The sequence below is a fragment of the Elgaria multicarinata genome, chromosome 3, assembly GCF_023053635.1.
Source record: "Elgaria multicarinata webbii isolate HBS135686 ecotype San Diego chromosome 3, rElgMul1.1.pri, whole genome shotgun sequence".
Classification (NCBI taxonomy): domain Eukaryota; kingdom Metazoa; phylum Chordata; class Lepidosauria; order Squamata; family Anguidae; genus Elgaria; species Elgaria multicarinata.
This window is the reverse complement of record NC_086173.1, coordinates 158056832-158081784: the sequence shown is the minus strand read 5'-3', so window position 1 is coordinate 158081784 and position 24953 is coordinate 158056832. Positions and strand designations below refer to the sequence as shown.

At 46.0% G+C, this 24953-nt stretch overlaps 2 protein-coding genes across 2 annotated transcripts in view; both read left to right on the top strand.

Annotated features, from left to right (window-relative positions):
* Window positions 1-24953, top strand: part of LOC134395624 (zinc finger protein 397-like) — a 284784-nt gene that overhangs the window by 154416 nt on the left and 105415 nt on the right. The window lies entirely within an intron of this gene.
* Window positions 10935-23895, top strand: LOC134396965 (zinc finger and SCAN domain-containing protein 31-like). Its single transcript, XM_063123579.1, has 6 exons — window positions 10935-11666; window positions 14330-14456; window positions 15113-15383; window positions 15804-16085; window positions 16317-16579; window positions 23594-23895. Exons 1-6 carry the CDS (start codon window positions 10935-10937, stop codon window positions 23893-23895), a joined length of 1977 nt encoding a protein of 658 aa, XP_062979649.1.

Genomic DNA, 24953 nt, shown 5'->3' with positions numbered 1-24953 from the left:
GTTGTCTCTGGCGCCCTGGGGGATGATGATTTTGTGTCCCACCAGCAACAAGTCATTTTTAATTCGAATACTGTCTCTGAGAGGCCAATAGGGATAAAGTTCAGGCCTAATCTGCTTGCGCCTCCTGGGCCAGCCATTAATATGTAGAGTCTTCAAGCCCTGTAGGCATGTATCTGCTGACGTGTGTTCTTGCAATGATTTGAGCATATGATCACTAAGCGGGTCTGTACTGGACAAACTGTAGATCACTCTATCTTCCATCAGAGGTTCTGTATCTGTGGGGAGAGTACTTGTAGTCACCCTAGAAAGTGTGTCCGCTATAAACATGTCCTTGCCTTTCGTATAGTGGATCTGAATATCATATTTCTGCAGTTGTAATAACATTCTCTGTAATCTTGCTGGGGCCTTCCCCAGTGGCTTGGCAAAAATTGCCTCCAGTGGCTTATGATCTGATTGGACTTCTACTTGGACACCGAAAACATACTGGTGGAATTTTGACATTGCAAAGACGATTGCCAAGAGTTCCTTTTCTATTTGTGCGTAATTTTGCTCCGCCTTGGATAAGGCACGAGAAACATATGCAATTGGTCTCTTTTTCTGGAATAGGCATGCCCCCAAACCATCCTTGGATGCATCAGCTTGGACCCATAGTTGCTCCTTAGGGTCAAAATACTGGAAGACTGGTGCAGTTGTAATGGCTTGTTTTAGTCCATCAAGAGCTGCCTGCTGTTCAGGCCCCCATTGCCACATAATATCATACCAGAGAGCTTCGGCTGTGGGGCGGTATATAAATGTAATTAAATAAATAAATAAATAAATTCGTAGAAGAGTCCTGAGGGGAGCTGTTAGGCTGGACTCATTAGGTATGTATTGGGCCAAGTATTGAATGGTGCCCAGAATTCTTTGGAGACCTTTCTTATCTTCAGGGGGAGGTAATCGGATGATTGCTTCCACCTTGCTGTCATCTGGTTGTACACCATCCTTAGAGAAGATGTGGCCCATGTACTTGATAGTATCCACCAATAATTGAATTTTGTCCTTATTAAACTTGACACCCTTTTCGATATATACATCCACATATCACACCAACTAAGTGATAAAGTGCTTCCCCCCCCAATCTCCCTCCCTTAGTAACTGCTAATTCTACTACTCCCTGATGTGTGGCCACACTCCTCCCCCTGGCTCTCACACAGGGGAGCCTCCTGCTTCAAGTACCACAGCTTCTCACTCTGGGCAGATGAAGCAGCTATAACAGGTGACGCCCCCAACCTCTGCCTCTCACTCAGGGTGGGGAGGACACAAGAAGTAATTATATCATTTCCCATGAGATCCCTGCTCTCACTCGGGGAAACTCTTCTCACACAACCGAGGTAATGGTTAAAACAAGCAGCGAGTTGACAGCCCAGGGAGGAGAGAGAAACCCTCATGGCATCCCGAAGGGGCAAACCAAAGGGGCGCACCCCCTTTGGTGTCACCCGCTTTGGGGACGCCCTGACCGGGGCGGCCCGCCACCTCGTGGCAGGCCAGTTCTTATGCTCTTCAAGCCTCAAGGTCTCAACAGGCTTGGAGACAGCACTCTTCTGCCAATTGGCTGGAGAGAACCTTGGCAGTGGGCTCCACTCTGCAATCAATGGAACTGGGAGGTGATACCTTATCAATCAACAGATGGCCCATGACTCCTCTGTCAATGTCAGATTGACCTGGATGGTCAGTCCTTATCAAGCTAGCTTATTTGTTTTCTACTACCCTATTTCTTCGATTCTAAGACGCACTTCCCCCCCCCCCCCATATAAACATCTCTAAAAATGGGGTGCATCTTAGAATCGCGGGTGTGTCTTAAGGTTTTTTTTTCCTGTTGGTGGTACTGAAATTAGTGTGCATCTTACAATCGATGGTGTCTTACAATCGAAGAAATACGGTATATCAAAAAGTCTTGACAGAAATTCCAGTCAAGTATTTCCTGGTTGATATCACTGTTTTAGCATTAAAGCACATTCAGGCACTTACATTATTCCAATCCCATCATGCAGTTCACGGGCAAGAACCAAACTCCATACAGAGCAGGTATATCAAGGCTTCTGGCCTTGTTTTCTTAGCTCCCCCTTTGGGCCTTCTAGGCCCACAAACCACATTGAACTTGTATTGCCTTCAATAGTTCAATCCCTCTTTCTCTTCCTCAGGCTTCTCTCTCTGCATCACACTGACCATTTGCTTCAATTCTGGCTTTGTGAAAGCATTAGAAGTAGATTTAATACAGCATTTACATCGTACATACCAAGCACTTGACCGTCAGTGAGCGGACTTGGTGATTTTATTTCTTCTCTGGCATTCTAGCATTCCTGATTTTACCTTCAGGAAGATGGTCAAGCACACACTGCCACATAACATGTGCCTCCCCATCCTGAGGGGAGGTACCCTATTTCTTCGATTCTAAGACGCACTTTTCCCCCCATATAAACATCTCTAAAAATGGGGTGCGTCTTAGAATCGCAGGTGTGTCTTAGGTGTGTGTGTTTTTCTGTTGGTGGTACTGAAATTAGTGTGCGTCTTACAATCGATGGCATCTTACAATCGAAGAAATACAGTATTTGTATGCTTTATTCCCACAGACAAAATAATGACCTGCTAAGGCAGTGAACCCATAATTGCCCCGAGGTCTCATAATCAACTGCGAATAATATCTTGGAAATTTAAAACAGCAAAGTTAAAATTAATTTGATACACAGTTAAAATGCTGAGAAAATAAAAAGGTCCAGCCGGGGGGCCACAGCAGAGGAGGCCCTTTTCCTGGTAGCCACCTGCCTCACTTCCTTTGGCAGGGGATCACGGAGAAGGAGCCCTGAGCATGATCTTACCTCTTTCAGGATTCCTTACCGCTTTCAGGCCTTCTCTGCTGTGGCACCCCGGCTGTGGAATGAGCTCCCTAAGGAGGTTCGCTTGGCACCTACATTATATGCTTTTAGACGCCAGGTGAAGACTTTTTATTCTCCCAGCATTTTAACAGTCTATAAATTTTTTTAACTTGGGTGTTTTAAATTTGTAATTTTGCATTGCTGCTGTTTTTATCTGGTTGAGCTTTTCTATTGTATTTTATATTTGTAATTTTGCATTGCTGCTGTTTTTATCTGGTTGAGCTTTTCTATTGTATTTTATATTATGGTTTTATACTGTTGTTTTATACTTTGAATGTTTTTAATTTTTGTGAACCGCCCAGAGAGCTCCGGCTATTGGGCGGTACAGAAATGTAATAAATAAATAAATAAGAAAAAAAATGCATCCCATTCCCCCTAATTAACTTTACTAACTCTGCTTTCTAGGGCTCCCCTCAAATGGGCCGTTTTGTCCAAGTCAAAAGTCCCACGCAAGGGAAACTGCTCAGAGGGGTCATCTCTGCTATACCAGTTCCATTCCTTTAAAAACTTGCAAGTTTTCTGCCCATAGCGGACATACATAAAATGCGCTGGGGTCCCTTTGGGGGGGCAAAGGCACTGCTTGGAGACTGATGCCTCCATACCTTACGATCACACTGGACTTTCAGTTACCTAGGGAGGTTGTGGTCTCTCCCACACTAGAGGCCTTCAAGAGGCGGCTGGACAAGCATCTGTCAGGGATGCTTTAAGGTGGATTCCTGCATTGAGCAGGGGGTTGGGCTTGATGGCCTTGTAGGCCCCTTCCAACTCTGCGATTCTATGATTCTATGATTCACACGGAACGGCTTATTGAAGGAGGGGTCCAAATTTCTTTCACCCCCTTATGTTGGAAAAGGTGCAAAGGGTGGCTCAGTCAGAACAGCTCTTGTTTAGGAGGGAATAGAAAAATGGATAGACTCACTCTGCCTCACAAACCAGGATTATTCGTAGAGAGACCAGCCCCTTGCTTTGGAAGCACCACCGGGTTGCCCCTCGCAGTGAGTTCGGCACGGCTGCTGGACCCAACCTTGATCCTGGTCCTCAGCCCAATTCCAGGGCAACCTCACTCTCCAAACAAAGAGAAAGCATTACCCAGAAAACATTTATTTATTTATTAAACTTATTACATTTTTATACCGCCAAATAGCTGAAGCTCTCTGGGCGGTTCACAAAATTTAAAACCATTATAAAACATCCAACAATCTAAAAACACAAATACAAAATACAGTATAAAAAGCACAACCAGGATAAAACCACGCAGCAGAAATTTATATAAGATTAAAATACAGAATTAGAACAGTTAAAATTTATTATACTTTTATATTGTGTTTTTACACTGTTGTTTGTTTTATACTTTGAATTGTATTTGATGGTTTTAACTTTTGTGAACCACCCAGAGAGCTTCAGCTATTGGGAGGTATAAAAATGCAATAAACAAACAAACAAACAAATAAATAAATAAAATTAAGTGTTAAAATACTGAGGGAATAAAAAGGTCTTCAGCTGGCGACGAAAGGAGTACAGTGTATGCACCAGGCGGACCTCAAAGTAACCCAGAAAATAATACAAAATCCCCTTACCTTAATCTAATTAGGTCAGTTTAACGGAGTAGTAGTAAAAAGGAGATGAGGCTTCCCCAGAGCGGAAGAGAGAGGCGGAATGGCAAAGTCAGAGCCCCACAGTTAGAGATTTCAAAAGGCCTCCTACCTTGGGTGTGCACAGGTAGGGTTTGGACAAAGGCAGTCCCCAAACCTCTTCTCCTCTCAGATGTGCTCATCCCAGATAAGAGCCCCCCAAATTGTCAACGATAAAAAAACCACTTTGATTTTAAGGCAACTCTGACACATACAGGTTATCTGGTGTGATGGCATGGGATGCTGCAACCTTGATGAAGCTACGTGGGTCTAGGCCTGATCAGTTTCTGAAAGGGTGACTACCTAGAAACCCCATGTACATTGATTCCTGGGTAGGACTAGATGGCCTTGTAGACCCCTTCCAATTATATGATGACTTCTGTTTTATTGAGCATAATAAAGCTGTATGGAGAGAGTCCTACAGAAAAAGAACATCTCAACTGCCAGTGTGAAAAGCAGGTATATTTAGACACCTTAGCATCTTAACTAGTGAGGCAGGTGGCTACTAGGAGGAGGGCCTTCTCCGCTGTGGCACCCCAGTTGTGGAATGAGCTCCCCAGAGAGGTCCGCCTGGCGCCTACACTGTACTCCTTTCGTCGCCAGCTGAAGACCTTTTTATTCGTAATAAACGTAAATTTTGAGGCAACAATGGATGAAGGCCAATGCACCACAGTACAGAGAACAGCTCCAACAGAGTCCCAAAATAGTGTCTGCAACAAGGTAGGAACAAAGCCAGACTATAAAACACATGGTCTTCGATGTCTATATACTAATGCCCAGAGCATGGGAAACAAACAGAATGAACTTGAACTCTTATTACATGAAGGCAAATACGACTTGATAGGTATAACTGAAACTTGGTGGGATGACTCCCATGACTGGAATATAGCAATTGAAGGATATAACTTGTTCAAAAAGAACAGAAGAAATAGAAAGGGAGGTGGAGTTGCACTATATGTTAAAAATACCTATCCCTGCACAGAAATACAGGCGGATGAGATTGGGAGCCCCGTCGAGAGCGTCTGGATTAAAATAAATGGGGCTAGGAATAAAAAGAATATGATAATCGGAGTCTACTACCGACCACCCAATCAAGGAGAAGACGAGGACGAAACTTTTGAGAAACAAATTGCCAGTGTTTCAAGGAAGTGTGATGTAGTAGTGATGGGGGACTTCAATTACCCTGATATCTGTTGGGAGACCATTACTGCCAAAAGCGGCCCTTCCAAGAAATTCCTGACATGTATGGGTGATAACTTTCTCCTACAGAAAGTGGTGGAAGGAACTAGAGGGTCAGCAATCCTTGACTTGTTATTGACCAATAGGGATGACTTAGTGGATAAAGTGGCAGTTACGGGAACTCTGGGGGAAAGTGACCACGTCATACTTGAATTCTTGATTATGAAGGAGACAAAAGTCGAGCGTAGCCATACATGTACTCTGGATTTTAGGAAAGCTGATTTTAATAAACTCAGAACTATAATAAGTAAGGTCCCGTGGCAAGGGAGCCTAAAAAGAAAAGGAGTGCAGGATGGGTGGGAGTATCTAAAAAATGAAATTTTAAAGGCACAGTTACAAACAATTCCAACAAGGAGAAAAGATAGAAGACAACAGAGGAAACCAATGTGGCTCCACAAAAAGCTTATTGATGAACTGAAAACAAAAAGGGATACATATAGGAAGTGGAAGGAAGGCCAGGCTACAAAAGAAGAGTACAGACAAGTGGCGCAGAAGTGCCGAAATGGCGTCAGGAAGGCTAAAGCTGTGAATGAGCTGAGATTAGCGAGGGATGCTAAAAGCAATAAAAAGGCTTTCTTCAGATACGTGAGTAGTAAAAGACAGAGGAAAGAAATGGTGGTTCAACTGCTTAATGAGGATGGCAAATTGATAACAGACGACAAAGAAAAGGCTGAAGTGCTCAATTCCTACTTTGCCTCGGTCTTCTCCCAAAAGCGGATCTATGACCCCCCTGGAAAAAGTGAAGCAGAAATTGAGGGGGCAGGATTGCAGTTTGAGATTGATAAACAAATGGTCAAAGAACACCTCATTTCCTTGAATGAGTTCAAATCCCCAGGGCCCGATGAACTGCATCCAAGAGTAATGAAGGAGCTAGCGGAAGAACTCTCAGAACCTTTGTCTATTATCTTTGCAAAATCATGGAAGACGGGTGAGGTGCCGGACGACTGGAGGAGGGCTAACGTTGTCCCTATCTTCAAAAAGGGCAAAAAGGAGGAACCTGGGAACTACAGACCAGTCAGCCTGACATCCATCCCTGGGAAAATTCTGGAGCAGATTATAAAGAAGTCAATCTGTAAACACCTTGAAATCAATGCAGTGATTACTAGAAGCCAACATGGATTTGTCAGGAACAAATCCTGTCAGACTAATTTGATCTCATTTTTTGATAGGATAACCTCCCTTGTGGACTGTGGGAATGCTGTCCATGTCATATATCTTGACTTCAGCAAAGCTTTTGACAAAGTACCACATGACATTCTGATTAACAAACTAGCTAAAAGTGGGCTAGATGGAACAACTATTAGGTGGATCCACAGTTGGCTACAGAATCGGACTCAAAGAGTACTTATCATTGGAACCTTCTCAAACTGGGGAGAGGCAACGAGTGGGGTGCCGCAGGGCTCAGTCCTGGGCCCAGTGCTCTTCAACATTTTTATTAATGATTTGGACGAGGAGGTGCAGGGAACGCTGATCAAATTTGCAGATGACACCAAATTGGGTGGGTTAGCTAATACCCTGGAAGACAGAAACAAACTTCAAAGTGATCTTGATAGGCTGGAGTGCTGGGCTGAAAACAACAGAATGAAATTTAATAGGGATAAATGCCAAGTTCTACATTTAGGGAATAGAAACCAAATGCACAGTTACAAGATGGGGGACACTTGGCTCAGCAATACTACAAATGAGAAAGATCTTGGAATTGTTGTAGATCACAAGCTGAATATGAGCCAACAGTGCGATATGGCTGCAAGAAAGGCAAATGCTATTTTGGGCTGCATTAATAGAAGTATAGCTTCCAAATCACGTGAGGTACTGGTTCCTCTCTATTCGGCCCTGGTTAGGCCTCATCTAGAGTATTGCGTCCAGTTCTGGGCTCCACAATTCAAGAAGGACGCAGACAAGCTGGAGCGTGTTCAGAAGAGGGCAACCAGGATGATCAGAGGTCTAGAAACAAAGCCCTATGAAGAGAGACTGAAAGAACTGGGCATGTTTAGCCTGGAGAAGAGAAGATTGAGGGGAGACATGATAGCACTCTTCAAATACTTAAAAGGTTGTCACACAGAGGAGGGCCAGGATCTCTTCTCGATTCTCCCAGAGTGCAGGACACGGAATAACGGGCTCAAGTTAAAGGAAGCCAGATTCCGGCTGGACATCAGGAAAAACTTCCTGACTGTTAGAGCAGTGCGACAGTGGAATCAGCTACCTAGGGAGGTTGTGGGCTCTCCCACACTAGAGGCCTTCAAGAGGCAGCTGGACAACCATCTGTCAGGGATGCTTTAGGGTGAATTCCTGCATTGAGCAGGGGGTTGGACTCGATGGCCTTGTAGGCCCCTTCCAACTCTGCTATTCTATGATTCTATGATTCTCCCAGTATTTTAACACTTAATTTTAACTTAAATTTAGATTTTACTGTTTTAACTCTGTATTTTAATTATCAATTTTGCTGCGTGGTTTTTATTCTGGTTGTGCTTTTTATATTGTATTGTGTATTTGTGCTTTTAACCTGTTGATTGTCTTAGTATGATTTTAATTTTTGTGAACCGCCCAGAGGGCTTTGGCTATTGGGCAGTATAGAAATGTAATAAATAAATAAATAAATAAATAAACTAATTAGCAGTTGAATGTAAATACAACTCTCTGTGTGATTGCATCCCCTGCCTTTTTAGGGTTCCCGGGCGCACAGAGAGTGCGCAGGCCCTATTCCAAGACACATTTTAAACCATCACACGTTCTCTTGGATGCGTGGACAGGGCTTTTACTCCATTCAGTGGAGGCTGGTGGCTGTGATGTCAGTGGAGTGTGTGGATCCGCTCCAGGTTTCCATCAGAACTCTGACAAATATTCTTCGCTTGTGTCCGGGCGCTTTCTTGTAACACCAAGTGCTCCTGTATAGCTTCTATAGAGCTCTGATGGGTTCCCAGTGAAACCTGGACCAGATTCACCGCCCCACTGACATCGGATCCACCAGCATCCACTGATTGCTTTAGGATTTTGGCCTAAGTGAGGCTCTTAATTCTAGGGGCCTACTGATACCTTAAACTCGAGTCTTTCCCAGTCTTTCTAGAAATATGTTTAGACAAAGAAGAATGTCAGCTAAAGTGCCCAAATTTACATCTCTATGCCTTCCAGGCTGACTCACCAGTTTCGCTTTCCCTCCCTCCCCCATAAATCAGATTATGCGAAAGAAGTGAAGTTGGGTGGACCTGGAGGATGACATCCCCCAAGAATCTTGACTGGTCAGTTTGAATTGCCCTCCCTGGGAACCCTGGAAGGACTTTTGCGTTTCTGCTGGTGGACAAAGAGTCCAGGCCCAAACTGAACTCATTGCCTGGAGGCCCAAGGGGACACCCTGGTGTAAGACGCGCAGGTGAGTAACTCTTCAGGCTCTAGTCTGCAAGTTATCGCCAGCTAGTTTGATGTTTCATTTTTATATTTTAGAGCAACTTCTGTCGTCTTGGTTGTTTAAGAAAGGGTTGGGTTTGATTTGGTTCTTTCGCTTCGCCTGGATTCCGGCCTCTCTGTGCACTGGGCTCCTTGGCAAACCTGCTCACTATGTTGTTAAAGAGATTAAAGAAAGTTCTGGAAAGGGATCCATTCCTTCTCCCTGTATTATACAGTAGCCATGAGTCTGACTTCTCCTGAAGGCACGTGAAAGGGATTTTTCAAAGACAGGGGTAGTTGAGGCACTGCTTTTGCACAAAATGGGTCTTGCAGCCTGTTCTACCCTGCAGGGTGGAGGTGAAGACATAATGCCTGGCCCTATTTAATATAAAAATGAGAAGGAGGGGTCTCTTGACACACAAACAGGAAGCTGACTGACATCAACTACAAACGTTGCTCTATGTAGCTCACCCTTTCTCACTATATTTTAATTAGTTTTTTAAACTGTGTTAGACTACAACTCCCATTACCCCCACCAGTATAGACATTCGGCAGAAACCAAGTTGATTCGGCAGAAACCAAGGAAGTGCAGGGAACGCTGATCAAATTTGCAGATGACACCAAATTGAGTGGGATAGCTAATACCCTGGAAGACAGAAACAAACTTCAAAGTCATCTTGATAGGCTGGAGTGCTGGGCTGAAAACAACAGGATGAAATTTAATAGGGATAAATGCCAAGTTCTAGGAAATAGAAACCAAAGGCACAGTTACAAGATGGGGGATACTTGGCTCAGCAACACTACAAACGAGAAGGATCTTGGATTTGTAGATCGGAAGCTGAATATGAGCCAACAGTGCGATATGGCTGCAAGAAAGGCAAATGCTATTTTGGGCTGCATTAATAGAAGTATAGCTTCCAAATCACGTGAGGAACTGGTTCCTCTCTATTCAGCCCTGGTTAGGCCTCATCTAGAGTATTGCGTCCAGTTCTGGTCTTGTAGGACAACCATCTGTCAGGGATGCTTTAGGGTGGATTCCTGCATTGAGCAGAGGGTTGGACTCGATGGTTTTGTAGGCCCAGGAATCCACCCTAAAGCATCCCTGACAGATGGTTGTCCAGCTGCCTCTTGAAGGCCTCTAGTGTGGGAGAGCCCACAACCTCCCTAGGTAACTGATTCCATTGTCGTACTGCTCTAACAGTCAGGAACTTTTTCCTGATGTCCAGCCAGAATCTGGCTTCCTTTAACTTGAGCCCGTTATTCCGTGTCCTGCACTCTGGGAGGATTGAGAAGAGATCCTGGCCCTCCTCTGTGTGACAACCTTTTAAGTATTTGAAGAGTGCTATCATGTCTCCCCTCAATCTTATCTTCTCAAGGCTAAACATGCCCAGTTCTTTCAGTCTCTCTTCATAGGGCTTTGTTTCCAGACCCCTGATCATCTTGGTTGCCCTCCTCTGAACACGCTCTGTGGATTTGTCTGTCTGTCTATCTCACTTTGACCGGTACATGAGAAACCCTGAAAAAAACCTTATGTGACTTCAGTTCCGAATATTCTTTTCATTATAAACTCTTTCATTTGTTCTGGTTCGGTGTCATCCTTTAGTTTATTTTTAAATAATTTATAAACAATGGATAGGAATTTCCCTGTATTTCAAAATTAGTTTTTTAAACTCTTAATTATTGGTTATGTCTAAGATGTTCCACTAAAAATGTCTAATTTGGAAATACTCTTAACTCTAGATTTGAGAAGACAGAGTTAGGAGAGAAAGCGATGAAGGGGGAAAGACCTGCAGGCCCAGAACTAAAAGAAGGATCAGGCAGAGCAGGAAAAGCCTCCAGGGAAGTCCAGCTGGATTACGCGACAGAGCGACCAGGATGGGACCCATTGCAAGATGGGAAAGGGGAACCATTGAAGGGGATTCAAGAGCGCTGGGAAGCCCAATGGCAGGAGTTCCTGAGGACACTGCAGCCCCTTCACACAACGCAGGGAAGCCCAGGGATGTCAGAGATGGCACCATGGGAAGATACCAAGGCCTTTCTGGCCTCCTTTGAGCAAGTGGCCAAGGCCTGCCGGTGGCCTAGAGGAGAGTGGGCGGCCCGGCTCCTGCCAGCACTGAGCGGGGAAGCAGAAGAGGCCTTTCGGAGCCTGGAAGCCAGAGATCAGGAGGACTATGGGAAAGTGAAGGCGGCCATCTTGCGAGGGGAAGCCCTGAGGATGGAGGCGCAGCGCCAGCACTTCAGGCAATTCTGCTGCCAGGAGGTCAGAGACCCCCGAAGGATTCACAGCCAAGTCCAGGAGCTTTGCCGGCAGTGGCTGAAGCCAGAGAGACACAGCAAGGAGCAGATCCTGGAGCTGCTGATCCTGGAGCAGTTCCTGGCCAGCCTGCCAGTGGACCTCCAGGGCTGGATCCGGGCAGGAGGGCCGGACACCTGCTCCCAGGCCGTGGCCCTGGCCGAGGACTTCCTCATGAGCCAGAAAGAGGACAGGACAGTGACCTTGCAGGTTAGGAACGCCAATTTAAATCAGAGCCTTTTCATTGTTTTCAAAAGTTCTACAATTGTAGAATGTTCCCCCCTTATAGTGTATTGCCACATAAAATACCTACCTTTACATTATGCCTGTTGCTGTTTTTATTGTTGTAATTACTAATATTTTATTGACTATAGATATTTCCTGCTTTAGCACAGAATGTTTTGAAGCAGCAAATACTATATTCAATGAATTAAAACACAGATAAACCATTTTACCCAGATGAGCAGAAAGTGTTTCTTGCCCTCTGTTCTGAGTAGAATCATCCTGCCTGTTTCAGGGGTGGCTGAAGGAGGAGTTTGAAGAACCGTCAGATCCTGTGAAGGGAGAGATCTACAAAGAACCCGAGCAAAACGGTGATGCTACATTGGTCTTTGTGCGATGCTTAGACTAGATCAGGTTAAAAAGGAGGACCAGCTCCTAAGCAAGATTATTCCAAAACGTTGTGCGAGAGCTGAGGTGCTTCATCAAAAAGGAGTTCAGTAGAACAGCTTAGCTTTACAGACATTGTGCAAAGTTAGCAGATGTTAAAAAGTTTGAGTAAGGAGGACCGGGAGAGATTTCCTTCTGGGTGATGAGGAGGCTGAAAGGTAGGCAGGACTCCTGAGCCTTCAGCAGTTGCAAGGAAAAGGGAATTTCAGCAGAGATATAGTTTCCTATTGCCAAATTACAGGCTCTATGCCAAAAAAACCTCACGTCTGCAACACTTAAAGAACTTCCTCCTTGGGGAGATTAGATTGGGTCTTTCAGTGTTTAATTTTAGTGGGGCATCTAAAACTATTTTCTTCTACTTGGCATTTCAATGCTTTGGATGGCCAGTTTTATTATAAATAAAATAATAATCCTGGCCATCCAAAGCACAAAGGAACGGGCTGTTTCCCTTTATAAAATCCTCCTTTTGTCCTTCCCAGGCAGAGGAATCAAATTCCCAAGCTTTTCAAATTCTTCACTTCTTCCTGAAGAACAAGAAATGGACCAAACTGGTGTGAAAGAGGTAGGTGACATTCTGGTGATTCAGGGTCACACGGATGCTGGAATGGATGTCCACGTGGTTTGAGGAACTTCACCGATGGCATGTTCTCATTTCCAGGCAGTTGGGAGAAGGCCTGCAGAGCCCTGATCTCCCAAGTATCAATGGGGTTGTGGCCAGAGGCAGAAACAAAATGTTGCAACCAGCCACCTCTTTTCTCAGGTTTATCTCTAAAACAATAATTATACGTAAATGTTCAGGTGAGATGGGGCAGTTTACTCCATTAGAATCATAGAATCGTATCGTAGAGTTGAAGGGGACTATAAGTCCATCGAGTCCAACTCCCTGCTCAGTGCAGGAATCGAGACAGTAGCTAAATCCTGTCGTTTTTTCCTCTATAATATTGCCAGGATTCGTTCATTTTTGTCGTTGTCTCTTCTGCCAAGACTCTTGTTCATGCATTGGTTATTTCTCGGTTGGACTACTGCAACCTTCTTCTCACTGGCCTTCCTTCTTCTCACATCAGTCCGTTGGTTTCTGTCCACCACTCTGCCACTAAGATCGTCTTCTTGGCTCGCCACTCTGACCATGTTACTCCACTTCTGAAATCTCTTCATTGGCTTCCAATTCACTTCAGAATCCAATATAAACTTCTCCTGTTGACCTACAAAACTTTTCACTGTCTAGCTCCTTCCTATCTTTCCTCTCTCATCTCACACTATTCCCCCGCTCGTGCTCTTCACTCATCTGATGCCATGTTTCTCACCTGCCCAAGGGTCTCTACTTCCCTTGCTTGGCTTCGTCCATTTTCTTCTGCTGCCCCTTATGCCTGGAACGCTCTTCCAGAACATTTGAGAACTACAAGTTCAATTGCAGCTTTTAAAGCTCAGCTAAAAACTTTTCTTTTTCCTAAAGCTTTTAAAACTCGATTTTGTTCTGATTTTATACTGCTAGTTTTACCCTACCCTGTGCCTGTTTGGTGCATTCTCTTCCCCTCCTTATTGTTTTATTGTGATTTTATTAGAATGTAAGCCTATGCGGCAGGGTCTTGCTATTTACTGTTTTACTCTGTACAGCACCATGTACATTGATGGTGCTATATAAATAAATAATAATAATAATAATGACAGATGGTTGTCCAGCTGCCTCTTGAAGGCCTCTAGTGTGGGAGAGACCATAACCTCTTTAGGCAACTGGTTCCATTGTAATACTGCTCTAACAGTCAGGAACTTTTTCCTGATGTCCAGCCGGAATCTGGCTTCCTGTCACTTGAGCCTGTTATTCTGTGTCCTGCACTCTGGGATGATGGAGAAGAGATCCTGGCCCTCCTCTGTGGGACATCCTTTTAAGTATTTGAGGAGTGCTAGCATGTCTCTCCTTTTCTTCTCCAGGCTAAACATGCCCGGTTCTTTCAGTCTCTCTTCATAGGGCTTTGTTTCCAGACCCCTGATCATCCTGGTTGCCCTCCTCTGAACACGCTCCAGCTTGTCTGCGTCCTTCTTGAATTGTGGAGCCCAGAACTGGACTCCACAATTCAAGAAGGAAGCAGACAAGCTGGAGCATTAATTCATTTCACAGATGTATATCCATGGACTGTTATTTGTGAAAATAATTGTTTGGGGTTTTGCCATAGTGTCCTTCCTTCTGCCTGTTCTCCTTCCTGCAGGAAGAGATGGATAGCTGTGGAAGTCGCCTGTGTTTGCAGATCGTCAGCTCGAATTTGCCCCAGCCAGCGCAGCAGACCACACTCTGGCAAGTCCTGCAGGAGGACGGGGGGAACGTGGAGCCTTCAGGTAAGGAGTTCTTTGGCTTAAGTCCTGTCAATGCAGGGGGGGGGGGGAAACTGAGGCCATTTGTCATTTTAAGAACTGAGACAAGTGGATAGAAAGAGCAGTTCCAACGTGTCGATTGTCAGAAAGCATGGTCCTCCTTCAAATTCCAAATATGTATGTATCTGGGGGGAAACACAAAACCTAAACCAGGTTTTAATCAGAGGTGGCTCCAACGGAAGCCTGGGAATTGGCATTTGGGGTCTCCCAAGCGTGTCGAGCAGATGTGGGGGATGTGCCATAGGATGAAGGGAAATTATGTCTGCCACTGGTATGTCTTCTACTGGCAGAGGGGCACCATTGGGCACAGTTTTCTCTGTATTTCTCACAGGCCTCACAATACTGTATTGGTCCTGGCTTCCTTCACCGAGAACATAATGTCACTAGTCTTTATTTGTAATTAATATTTTAAATTAATTTATCTAATACTTGCCTTATCTTCTGCTACAATTATCTTATAATTTAAGAATAAAGGAGGGGGTTGAAAGGATTACAGAAATAGAAAGAGACCTGGATGCAGCAGAGAGATGCCTTAGAAGGACCAGTCAAGCAAACAGAGGCTGTGGTGTTGAAAAGAGTTTAGCAGAGAATGAGCAACATTTCTTTTTCCATTTCCACAGGCAACTGGAAGGGAAGCAAGGTCAAGATGGAGGACTGTCAGTATGGAGGAAACGAGCCACAGGATATGTCTGGGAAAGCATCACAGATGGGCCAAGTGAATGTGATGGAGACAGCTGAGATGCATAAAGAAAGATGCAAGTCCAAAATGGGTCAGGAGACAGAGACAGAGAGAAGAGAGAATGAATGTCATAAAGTCACGGAAGATCTTACAGCTGCGTTTAGTCCCCCTTCCAAAGGACGCACAGGGGACAACATGCCCATGTTCTCAAAGTATGGTAGAAGATATCGCTACAAGTTACAACCTGTTATGATAGATAATGTGGAGGACCACGACGAATGCCCCATGACAGATGAAAATCTCCAGCGAAATCCAAGCTTTGATCAGTATCAACGAACAATTAAAGGAGGGTGTAAAACTGAATTTTCTGAGAATGACAAAGAGGCTAATCTGAATAGACTTCAGATTAACCCCCCAGAAGAGAAATTTCAAAGCTCTACTGAGTGTGTACAGAACTTTATTTATACAAAGTCACTAAAGTGTAATCAAGAAATTCAAAGTTGGGGGGGACCATTTGAATGTTCTCATTGTAGCAAATGTTTCCACCTGAGAGAAGAATTGATGAATCATGAGCAACTTCATACTGGAGAGAGGGAGCATGAAGATCCCCAGTCTGAGAAAATCTTCACTAGACATGAGAAAATTGATACTATATTGAAACCATACAAATGTTCTCAGTGTGGGAAGTGCTTCACTACGAGATCCAGTTTGAGAAGACACCAGAGAAATCATTCTGGAGAGAAACCATACAAATGTTCTCAGTGTGGGAAGTGCTTCTCTCTGGGAGACACATTGAAAAGACATCAGAGAATTCATTCTGGAGAGAAACCATACAAATGTTCTCAGTGTGGGAGGTGCTTCAGCGAAAGAAGCTCGTTGAAGACACATCAGAGAACTCATACTGGAGAGAAACCGTACAAATGCCCTGAGTGTGGGAAAAGCTTCAGTCAACCAGGCGTTTTCAAGATCCATCGCAGAACTCATTCTGGAGAGAAACCATACAAGTGTTCTCAGTGTGGGAAGTGCTTCAGCGAAGGAAGTGCATTGAAGACACATCAGGGAACTCATACTCGAGAGAAACCGTACAAATGCCCTGAGTGTTGGAAAAGCTTCACTGAGCAAGGCGTTTTGAAGATCCATCACAGAACTCATACTGCAGAGAAACCATACAAATGTTCTCAGTGTGGGAAGTGCTTCAGTGAGAAAACCAAGTTGAAGATCCATCATAGAACTCATAGTGGAGAGAAACCATACAAGTGTTCTCAGTGTGGGAAGTGCTTCAGAGAGAAAACCAATTTGAAGATCCATCAAAGAACTCATACTGGAGAGAAACCATACAAATGTTCTCAGTGTGGGAAGTGCTTCAGAGAGAAATCCAAGTTGAACAGACATCAGATAATTCATTCTGGTGAGAAACTATTTATAATGCCTTAAGTGTGGAAAATGCTTCAGGAGAACTCACAGTCTGAGAACCCATTAGAGAATTCATTTTTGAGAGACACCATACTAATGTTCTCAGTTTGGGCAATGCTTGAGTTGAGGAATTGACTGGTTATTAGTATAACCTAAGAAGAGGGAATACTTACCAATGAATTAACTATGTGAATGTTAATAAGCAGCCTCGGCTTTAACAAAATATACATAGGAATGTAATTGGGTAAAAGAAGCTTCTAACGGGTGGATGAATTGATTGAATATTGGATTTTTGAAAGAGAGAATAATTACTAATGAATTGTTTATGTGTTCCATCCTAAGGCAGGAAGGATTTACAAATCCAAATATTTTTTTGAATGAAATCTGTCTCATAAAAAGAGTGTGAAAGGCCATGAATGTGTCTGTGTGATTCCAGCTGGAGGGAACTTGAGGGGGTAAAATGCTGCCAGAAGTGTTCAGCCGTAAAATTTCTGGTCTCCACACTGCCTCCTATGAGTAACATTTTCATTATCACCATGTGGTTGATTGGAGGATATGTTCAGCATCATGATTGTCGTGTTTCTCAGAAAGCTCCTGCTTTCATAGAATCATAGAATAGAATCATAGAATAGCAGAGTTGGAAGGGGCCTACAAGGCCATCGAGTCCCACCCCCTGCTCAATGCAGGAATCCACCCTAAAGCATCCCCGACAGATGCTTGTCCAGCTGCCTCTTGAAGGCCTCTAGTGTGGGAGAGCCCACAACCTCCCTAGGTAACTGATTCCATTGTCGTACTGCTCTAACAGTCAGGAAGTTTTTCCTGATGTCCAGCTGGAATCTGGCTTCCTTTAACTTGAGCCCGTTATTCCGTGTCCTGCACTCTGGGAGGATCGAGAAGAGATCCTGGCCCTCCTCTGTGTGACAACCTTTTAAGTATTTGAAGAGTGCTATCATGTCTCCCCTCAATCTTCTCTTCTCCAGGCTAAACATGCCCAGTTCTTTCAGTCTCTCTTCATAGGGCTTTGTTTCCAGACTTTCGTTGGGAAACAAATGAAGAGGCCTGCTAGGTAATCCACAAAGCTTTTAAGCAGCAAACATCTCTTCTACCTGAAGAGAGTCTAATCTCTTGGAAACTTTCCCCTAGGCAAAACTATGCAAACTAAGCAAGACAATTGTCCAACCAAGGAGAACAGGAAGCCCCTTCCCAAACTCTCGTAACTTCAGAGAGCCTGGTGAGGAGGTAGGTTCTGGCGCAATCCTAGTCAGACCAACTTTCTCACGCCTTCCTTCCACTTTGTGTGTTTTAGCTTTCGACGGACTTTAGCATCAGCTAGCTTTTCGGGGCGCCCTCCTCCAGAAGAAAGCTCACTTCCCACTGAGTATGTAGCGTTTGGCCTTGAGGAGATAAGCTCTGAAGAGGCCTGACTCCTAGCTGGTGAATCGCCCGTGAGAGCTTCCTCCGCCTCTTGTACAGGCTGGCTGGTGTCTGGCGCCGCCTCCTCTAGGTCCGAATCTGATTCTGATTGATTACCTGAAACACCTTCTCCCAAAACAGGGGCAGTAGGGTTAGACACGACAATGATGCCGTTTTTCCCGCCTATGGCGACTCCTTGGTTCTGTCCCACCAGCTGCCATTGTCCAACATAATGTAAACCCACCAGTTCACAACTACTAGATAACAGTATATAAGGATGTCTCCAATGCATGAGGGATTTTGGTTTTGTGATAGAACACTTTGAACCAAGAATATTCATCACCCTGCTAGCTATTTTTCTGCCGAGTAGAGAATCTGAAAGAATAGAAGAAAATATCCCATGGTGGATCAGTAACAATTTTCTGATATTCTGCAGGAGTTCAAATGGGAAACTTCCACTGGAAATGGATCTACAGTAGAGGACTATCTTGGAAATTGTCCACAGTGGAATGGAAAGGCTACGAAAAATGTGGGTTTTGGGACCAAAGTGCTGCTTTTCCTGTTACACTAAGAACATAAGAACAGCCGTACTGGATCAGCTTGGGGCCCCTCTAGTCCAGCATTCTGTTCACACGGAGGGAGGGAGGGGGTGATGGAAAGCAATTTTAGGCACTAGGTTCTTAGTTGTCCATGTTGAGCAGGCCATGGACACAGCGGAAGGGCTGCCGCTTCTTCTCACTCTCCTTCTGACAGCCTCCTACAGACACAGGAACGATGGAGTGAATCCTGACTGCTGCTTTCTTTCCCTGAGGACTAGTAGCCATCACTACATCTGGCAGTTGGCACTCACTGAGGCTGATGGGCGGAGGGCATCGTGCTGTGCCAACGCCATCTACTTGGTTCTCCATCCTCCTCTCTTGCAAAGACTTTAAGGATGCTAAGGGACCAACGTTACACCCCTCCCCAGACAGCATCGAGGTGGTGGGCATAGGATATTCTAATTTCTGGCTCTGAGGTCAGAGACAAGGCTCTGACCTCAGAGCCAGGAAACTTCTCCCCTATCCATTGTAGCCAGTTTGGAGAGAACTGCACTGGCTATTAGGGGTGTGCAAAGTCCAAGCTCCGAATCCAAAGCTCGGACCCCAGCAGCCGTTTTAGGATGGATCTGCCATTTTCTCTCAAAGCCCTAGCATGCTTCCCAGCATACACTGGCTGTGAGGGCTGTACTTACAGGCTAGATGTCCCCTCGCAACCACCAGTCGTCTCTTCTTGGTGCGATGGCTGCTGCCATCCTTGTGAAAGTGCCCGCAACTTCTTGCGTTATCTGGCCTCTTCTCGTGAGGAGACGCCACTGCTCTCATGGGGATGGCAGCAACAGTGCCGAGAGGAGACCGCTGGTGGAAATGAGGCATAGGATAGTTCTATTTTCTGGCTCTGACCTCGGAGCCAGGAAAGTCTGCTCCCCTGTCTGTTGTAGCCTTTGTGGAGGGAACTGCACTGGCTATGCCTACATGCTCGAAAAAAGAGCGTGGAGAAGGGAAAGGGGGACGTTCTTGGGGGTGGGGAGGAGACCGGGGCAGCTGCAGTACGGTGTCTCCTCTTTCCCTCCCCCTCTAAAGCCGCGCTGCCAGACGAAGCAGACAAATCCTTTCTCTGAAAGTGAAATGCATTGCATGGAGGGATATACTGACTATCCACTAAGGATTGGGCCCTTAAACGATGCATTCCAAGTATTTAGCATCTAAGTAAACGTTCAGTGACATTTTGCAGGTGTCAAAGATAAAAAACCACTTTAGTTGTAAGGCAACTCTGTTTTATTGCGCTTAATACAGCTGTGTGGAGAAAGAGTGATTGAAAGAGTTCTTTGTCCTACAGACAAAGAACTTCTCAACTGGCAGTGTGAAAGGCAGGTATATTTAGACATGGTAGCATCAGAACTAATTAGCAGTTAGCAAAGTTCAACAAAGACAGATGAAAGAAAACTTCTTCATTATACCTTAACAACAGATGGTCCATGACTTTTCCAGCAATGTCAGATTGGACTGCATGGTCAGTCCTCCTTATATATCAGGCAGTCTTGACAGTCAGAAATTGCAATCAAGCATATCCTGGTTGATATCACCATTTTAGCATTAAAGCACATTCAGGCACTTACATTATTCCAATCCCATCATGCAGTTCACGGGCAAGAACCAAACTCCATCCAGAGGCCTACATACAGAGCAGGAATATCAAGGCTCCTGGCCTTGTTTTCTTAGCTCCCCCTTTGGGCCTTCTAGGCCCACCAACCACATTGAACTTGTATTGCCTTCAATAGTTCAATCACTCTTTCTCTTCCTCAGGCTTCTCTCTCTGCATAACACTGACCATTTGCTTCAATTCTGGCTTTGTGAAAGCATTAGAAGTAGATTTAATACAGCATTTACACCGTACATAGAAATAATATGCCGCCAAGCAGTTGGCTGTCACTGCGTGGACCTGTTGATTTTATTGTATCATCTGAACTAATTAGCAGTTGAATGTAAATACAACTGGAATATAAATACAGCTCTGTGTGATTACAACCCCTGCCTTTTTGGGATTTCCAGGTGCATAGAGAGTGCACGGCCCCATTCCAAGACACATTTTAAACCATCACACATTCTCTTGGATGTGTGGAAAGGGCTTTACTCCATTTAGTGGAGGCTGGTGGCTGTGATGTCAGTGGGCTGTGTGGATCCGCTCCAGGTTTCTGGCAGAACTCTAAAGGAGTTAACACCAAGTGCTCTTGGACAGCTTCTTTAGAGCTCTGGTTGGTTCCGAGTCAAACCCAGAGTGGATTCACAGCCCCACTGACATCGGAATCACCAGCCTCCACTGACTGCCTTAGGACTTTGGCCTGAGTGAGGCTCTTGATTCTAGGGGCCTACTGGTACCTTAAAGACCAAACCTACTTATTTTTGTAATACTATTTTTATATTATCTTTATAATACCATCCCAAAAAGCTGATTGGTGAGCCATTCAGGACAAATAAAAGGAAGGACTTCTTCACACAGCACAGAGTTAAACTCTGGAATTCGCTTCCACAAGATGGACCCCATTTTGGATGGTTTTAAAAGGGAATTAAACAAATTCATAGAACCATAGAATCATAGAATAGTAGAGATGGAAGGGGCCTCTAAGGCCATCGAGTCCAACCCCCTGCTCAATGCAGGAATCCACCCTATAGCATCCCTGACAGATGGCTGTCCAGCTGCCTCTTGAAGGCCTCTAGTGTGGGAGAGCCCACAACCTCCCTAGGTAACTGATTCCACCGTCGCACTGCTCTAACAGTTAGGAAGTTTTTCCTGATGTCCAGCCGGAATCTGGCTTCCTTTGAGCCCGTTATTCCATGTCCTGCACTCTGGGAGGATCGAGAAGAGATCCTGGCCCTCCTCTGTGTGACAACCTTTTAAGTATTTGAAAGTACTACTCATGGAGTAGATGGCTCTCAGTGGCTACTAGTCCTATCTTCTACCTACAGTATCAAAGGCAGTTTGCCTATGGGCCTGTTCAGACAACACTCTAAGCCATGGCTATGTCCCTAAACCTTTTGCAGCGAATGGTTAGTGAGCGTGTTTAAACCGTGGTGGCCACTATGGTTAGGAACAGTTCTCAGCTACATGTACCTGTTCTCCAGTTCTCACTTGCTGGGTGAACCCCGTTGTTGCCCAAATGGCAGAAAGAGGTTCGTTCCCCTGGAGGACTGTGCCAATTTATCCTTCAGAGTGGAATCAGACGCGCAGACCTTCGGCGGATACAACTCAGCTTTATTTCTCGAGAAAGACCAGAAACCAGCAAGCTAACGCCCTGCAGGGTCTGGCCCCGAACAATCTAAAGGTATTTCCTTATATTAGCATACAAACAATGGAGATGAGTCACACTCATGTGAGGTTACTTCAGAGTCACACGTTGAAACGCCACATCGCTGTTGCTGGGCAGAGTTTGCACTCAGAACACAAAACTTTGCTCCCAGCCTACTATCTTGGGCACGGATGTGTATCCGGGCTCTTGTAATTAGCTAATACAAGCAGGCATTTTGCAATTTATTCAACGCCGTGATGGCGTCCAGCAGCTGGGCAAAGCCTTGATCGCTGTGGGCCGGAGGTAGGCAGGTGGTGGAATCCATGGTGCCTGTGACTGTGATAGAAGAAGGAACACGTGTGCCTTAGGGAATTGTGGGCTGCAGAGTACACGCAGGGAAACATTTGCTCAGCTGGGGGCCTGGGTGGGGTTTGCGCATGATAGCTTTCCCTTCTCCGTCCCAAGGAAATAGTGCCCACGTGCAAACACTACACAAGGGGGAGGGCACACCATTGAAGTAAAATCAAGTGAACCAGACCTCAGACATTTTGAAGGTCTGGTTCTCTAACATCCACTTTGCTCTTTTTGCTGATGTGACCAATTTAGCTTTTGCAGATGTAACCAAACAATGACCTAGATGCCTGTTTCCCCACTTGTGTCTGTAGGGAAGTGTGTAGCAGGAAAACCACAGCATCCAGATGGTCGTTGCAGGTTACTGAATAGCTGGGAATCACTTTCGACTTGTTTGTGCTATTGTATAAAGGAAGTTGTAACCATTGTTTGGGGCTCTCAGTTTTGTCTGAGCATTATTTTTATGTTTCTGATGTTTGTTTAAAATCTTGTATACTTTTTAATGTTTACAATTTTTAACTGTTGTAAACCGCCCAGAGAGCTTCAGCTGTGGGGTGGTATATAAATGTAATGTAGTGTAATTAATTAATTTATAATCTGGCCACCGCATTTTGCACAATCTGCAGTTTATTGCCTGCCTTCAAAGATTAACCCCACGTAGAGTGCATTGTAGTGATTTAGCTTAGTGGTTCTCACAATAAATAACAGAGTTTGGAGAATGTTTCTTTTTTCTTCATTAATTCTTTAATGAAGGAGATTTCCATGTTTACAGAGCGGAGTTAATCCCGGTTGGAACTCTATGTATGTTGTTGTCTGGTCCCCTCTTAGAATTTCTATCTCCTGACCTTCTGTTATGAATCGAATGTTAAAATATTGGTTACAAGATGAGAAAATAGAAAGAAAGGGGGGAAAAACACGCTTGGAGATGTTTAAATCCTTGGGTCAAGGTCTTATTACTTGTCCTGGCACTGTCCTTCTTCTAGAATTAATTGTATTGTGTTTCTCTGCTTATCCTAGGAAAAATCATTTCTGTAGACATTGGTAATATAGTTATGTCGAATCACACATCTATCACACCGCTGTTTTGTAAATAGAGGTCAGAGTAAGAGACATTTAGCTCTTCTTGTAATTCATAACCATTTTGTTAAGGAAAAGGTTATAAAATGTAATTTCATAATATCAGGATGTGGGTGGCATGGCAACATTTATTGCACGCATCTGAGTCTGTTTCATTAGAGCTTGTCAAACAGCATTGCACCCTATCCCTGACGCTTCAATAAGAGGCTCGAGGCAGAGGTTTATTTATTTATATTATTTCTTTATTTATTTCTTTATTAAGCCCCCCCCACTTGCCCGCTTTCCGTCGGGGGGGGGAGGGGGTCTCTCTCCCATCCAGCGCCGCCGACACCTTCTTCGCTTCAGCCCAGATGGCGAAGAGCCTCCGCTGGGGCTTCTCCTCAGGCCTGCTGGAAGGCAGAAACAAAAATGAGCAGGGATCTCCTCGGGCCCTCGCCCCCCACACTCCCAGACCCAGCGCCCTGGCCATACAGGGCTCCACCTGCCAGTTTGGCGGAAATTTGCGGCTGGTGAATCTCCGTCGATATCCACGGCGTTGGCGTTGGCCCAAGATGGGGGAACGAGCCAGGATTTCCCCGCTTAGCAAGTCAGACTTGCCTTCTGCTCCTGGCTCCCCTCCAGCGGTCTCTGGGTCCCGGCTGAAGTGAGTCCCATGTGAGATCCCAGCCCCCTTTTATACTTTCCCCCTCGGCATCAGCCCTACACATGTCACAAAGGGCCCCCCCCCAGTGTACACATGTCACAAAGCCCGCTCCGCCCACCGCCCCCGCGCCTGGCGCTGCCTGCCGCTGGCGCCTCCTGTGCGCCGTCGCAGGCGGAGAGCCCACCGGTGCAGCTCCCTCGGGAAGGGGAGGGAAGGGCGCGCGCGCGCGCTGTCTCGGAGCGCTCCTGCCTGCGCTGCCAAGCCCAGAGGGAGGGAGAGAAAAGAAAGTGACCCGCCGCCGCCGCCGCCGCCGTGGGACTTACTGGCGAGCGGCAGAGCCGCGTCCTGCCCCGCCAAGGGCTCTTCGCCCTCCCGCCGGGGCTGCGGAGCCTCTTCCGCCGGGCTCGCCTCTTCCCCGGCAGCCGAAGGGACAGCGGCAACGGCGGCGCGGAGCCTCCTCTTCCTCCGCCGCCGGGGCTCCTTCCTCCCTCCCCCTCCTCCTGCCTCCGCGCCGGGGAAGGCTGGGAGGAGACGTCCCCGCGGGCGAGGAGCGGCGGCGGCGTGGGGGGGGGGGGGAACCGGCCGAAAAGGCGCCTCGTGCGCCCCAGGGCCGAGGCCCCCACCCCCCGCGGGCTTAGGGGCCGCAGGGCAGGCAGGCAGGCCGGCCCCCGCCCCCCCTCTCTCTGTTCCAGCCTCCCGAAGGGGGACTAGGCTCGGGCACTCCTCCTTGCCTGGTTTGTTTGTTTATACACGAGTGCCCACGCAGTAGTTGGGGAGGGGGGGTTGCAGCATTCCAGTAGACGGCGAACACGATCCACTTCAGGGCTCGGCGCACGGATTTTCCTGCGTGCGGCTCTCTACGAAGCCCGCCTGCAGCTCCGGAGAGAGGGAGGGAGGGAGGGGGTAGGTGGGCCCTGGCCTGCCCGGCGCTGGGTCAGACCCAAGGCCTCCCCCGTCCAGCATCAGGCTCCTGCCCCACCCAGCCAGATGCCCAAGTGGGGATTCTTCAAGATGAGTGCCACAGCACCCTCCTGCGTCCTGCCCATGTTCCCCAGCAAATGG

What these genes read in the sequence shown, in the direction of transcription:
- LOC134396965 (XM_063123579.1), top strand. Translation starts at nt 10,935, where the DNA reads ATGAAGGGGGAAAGACCTGCAGGCCCAGAACTAAAAGAAGGATCAGGC. An exon ending in AACATGCCCATGTTCTCAAA is followed by an intron (nt 15,384 to 15,803) that starts GTATGGTAGAAG and finishes AATCTTCACTAG; the next exon opens with ACATGAGAAAATTGATACTA. An exon ending in ACATCAGATAATTCATTCTG is followed by an intron (nt 16,580 to 23,593) that starts GTGAGAAACTAT and finishes TCTTCGCTTCAG; the next exon opens with CCCAGATGGCGAAGAGCCTC.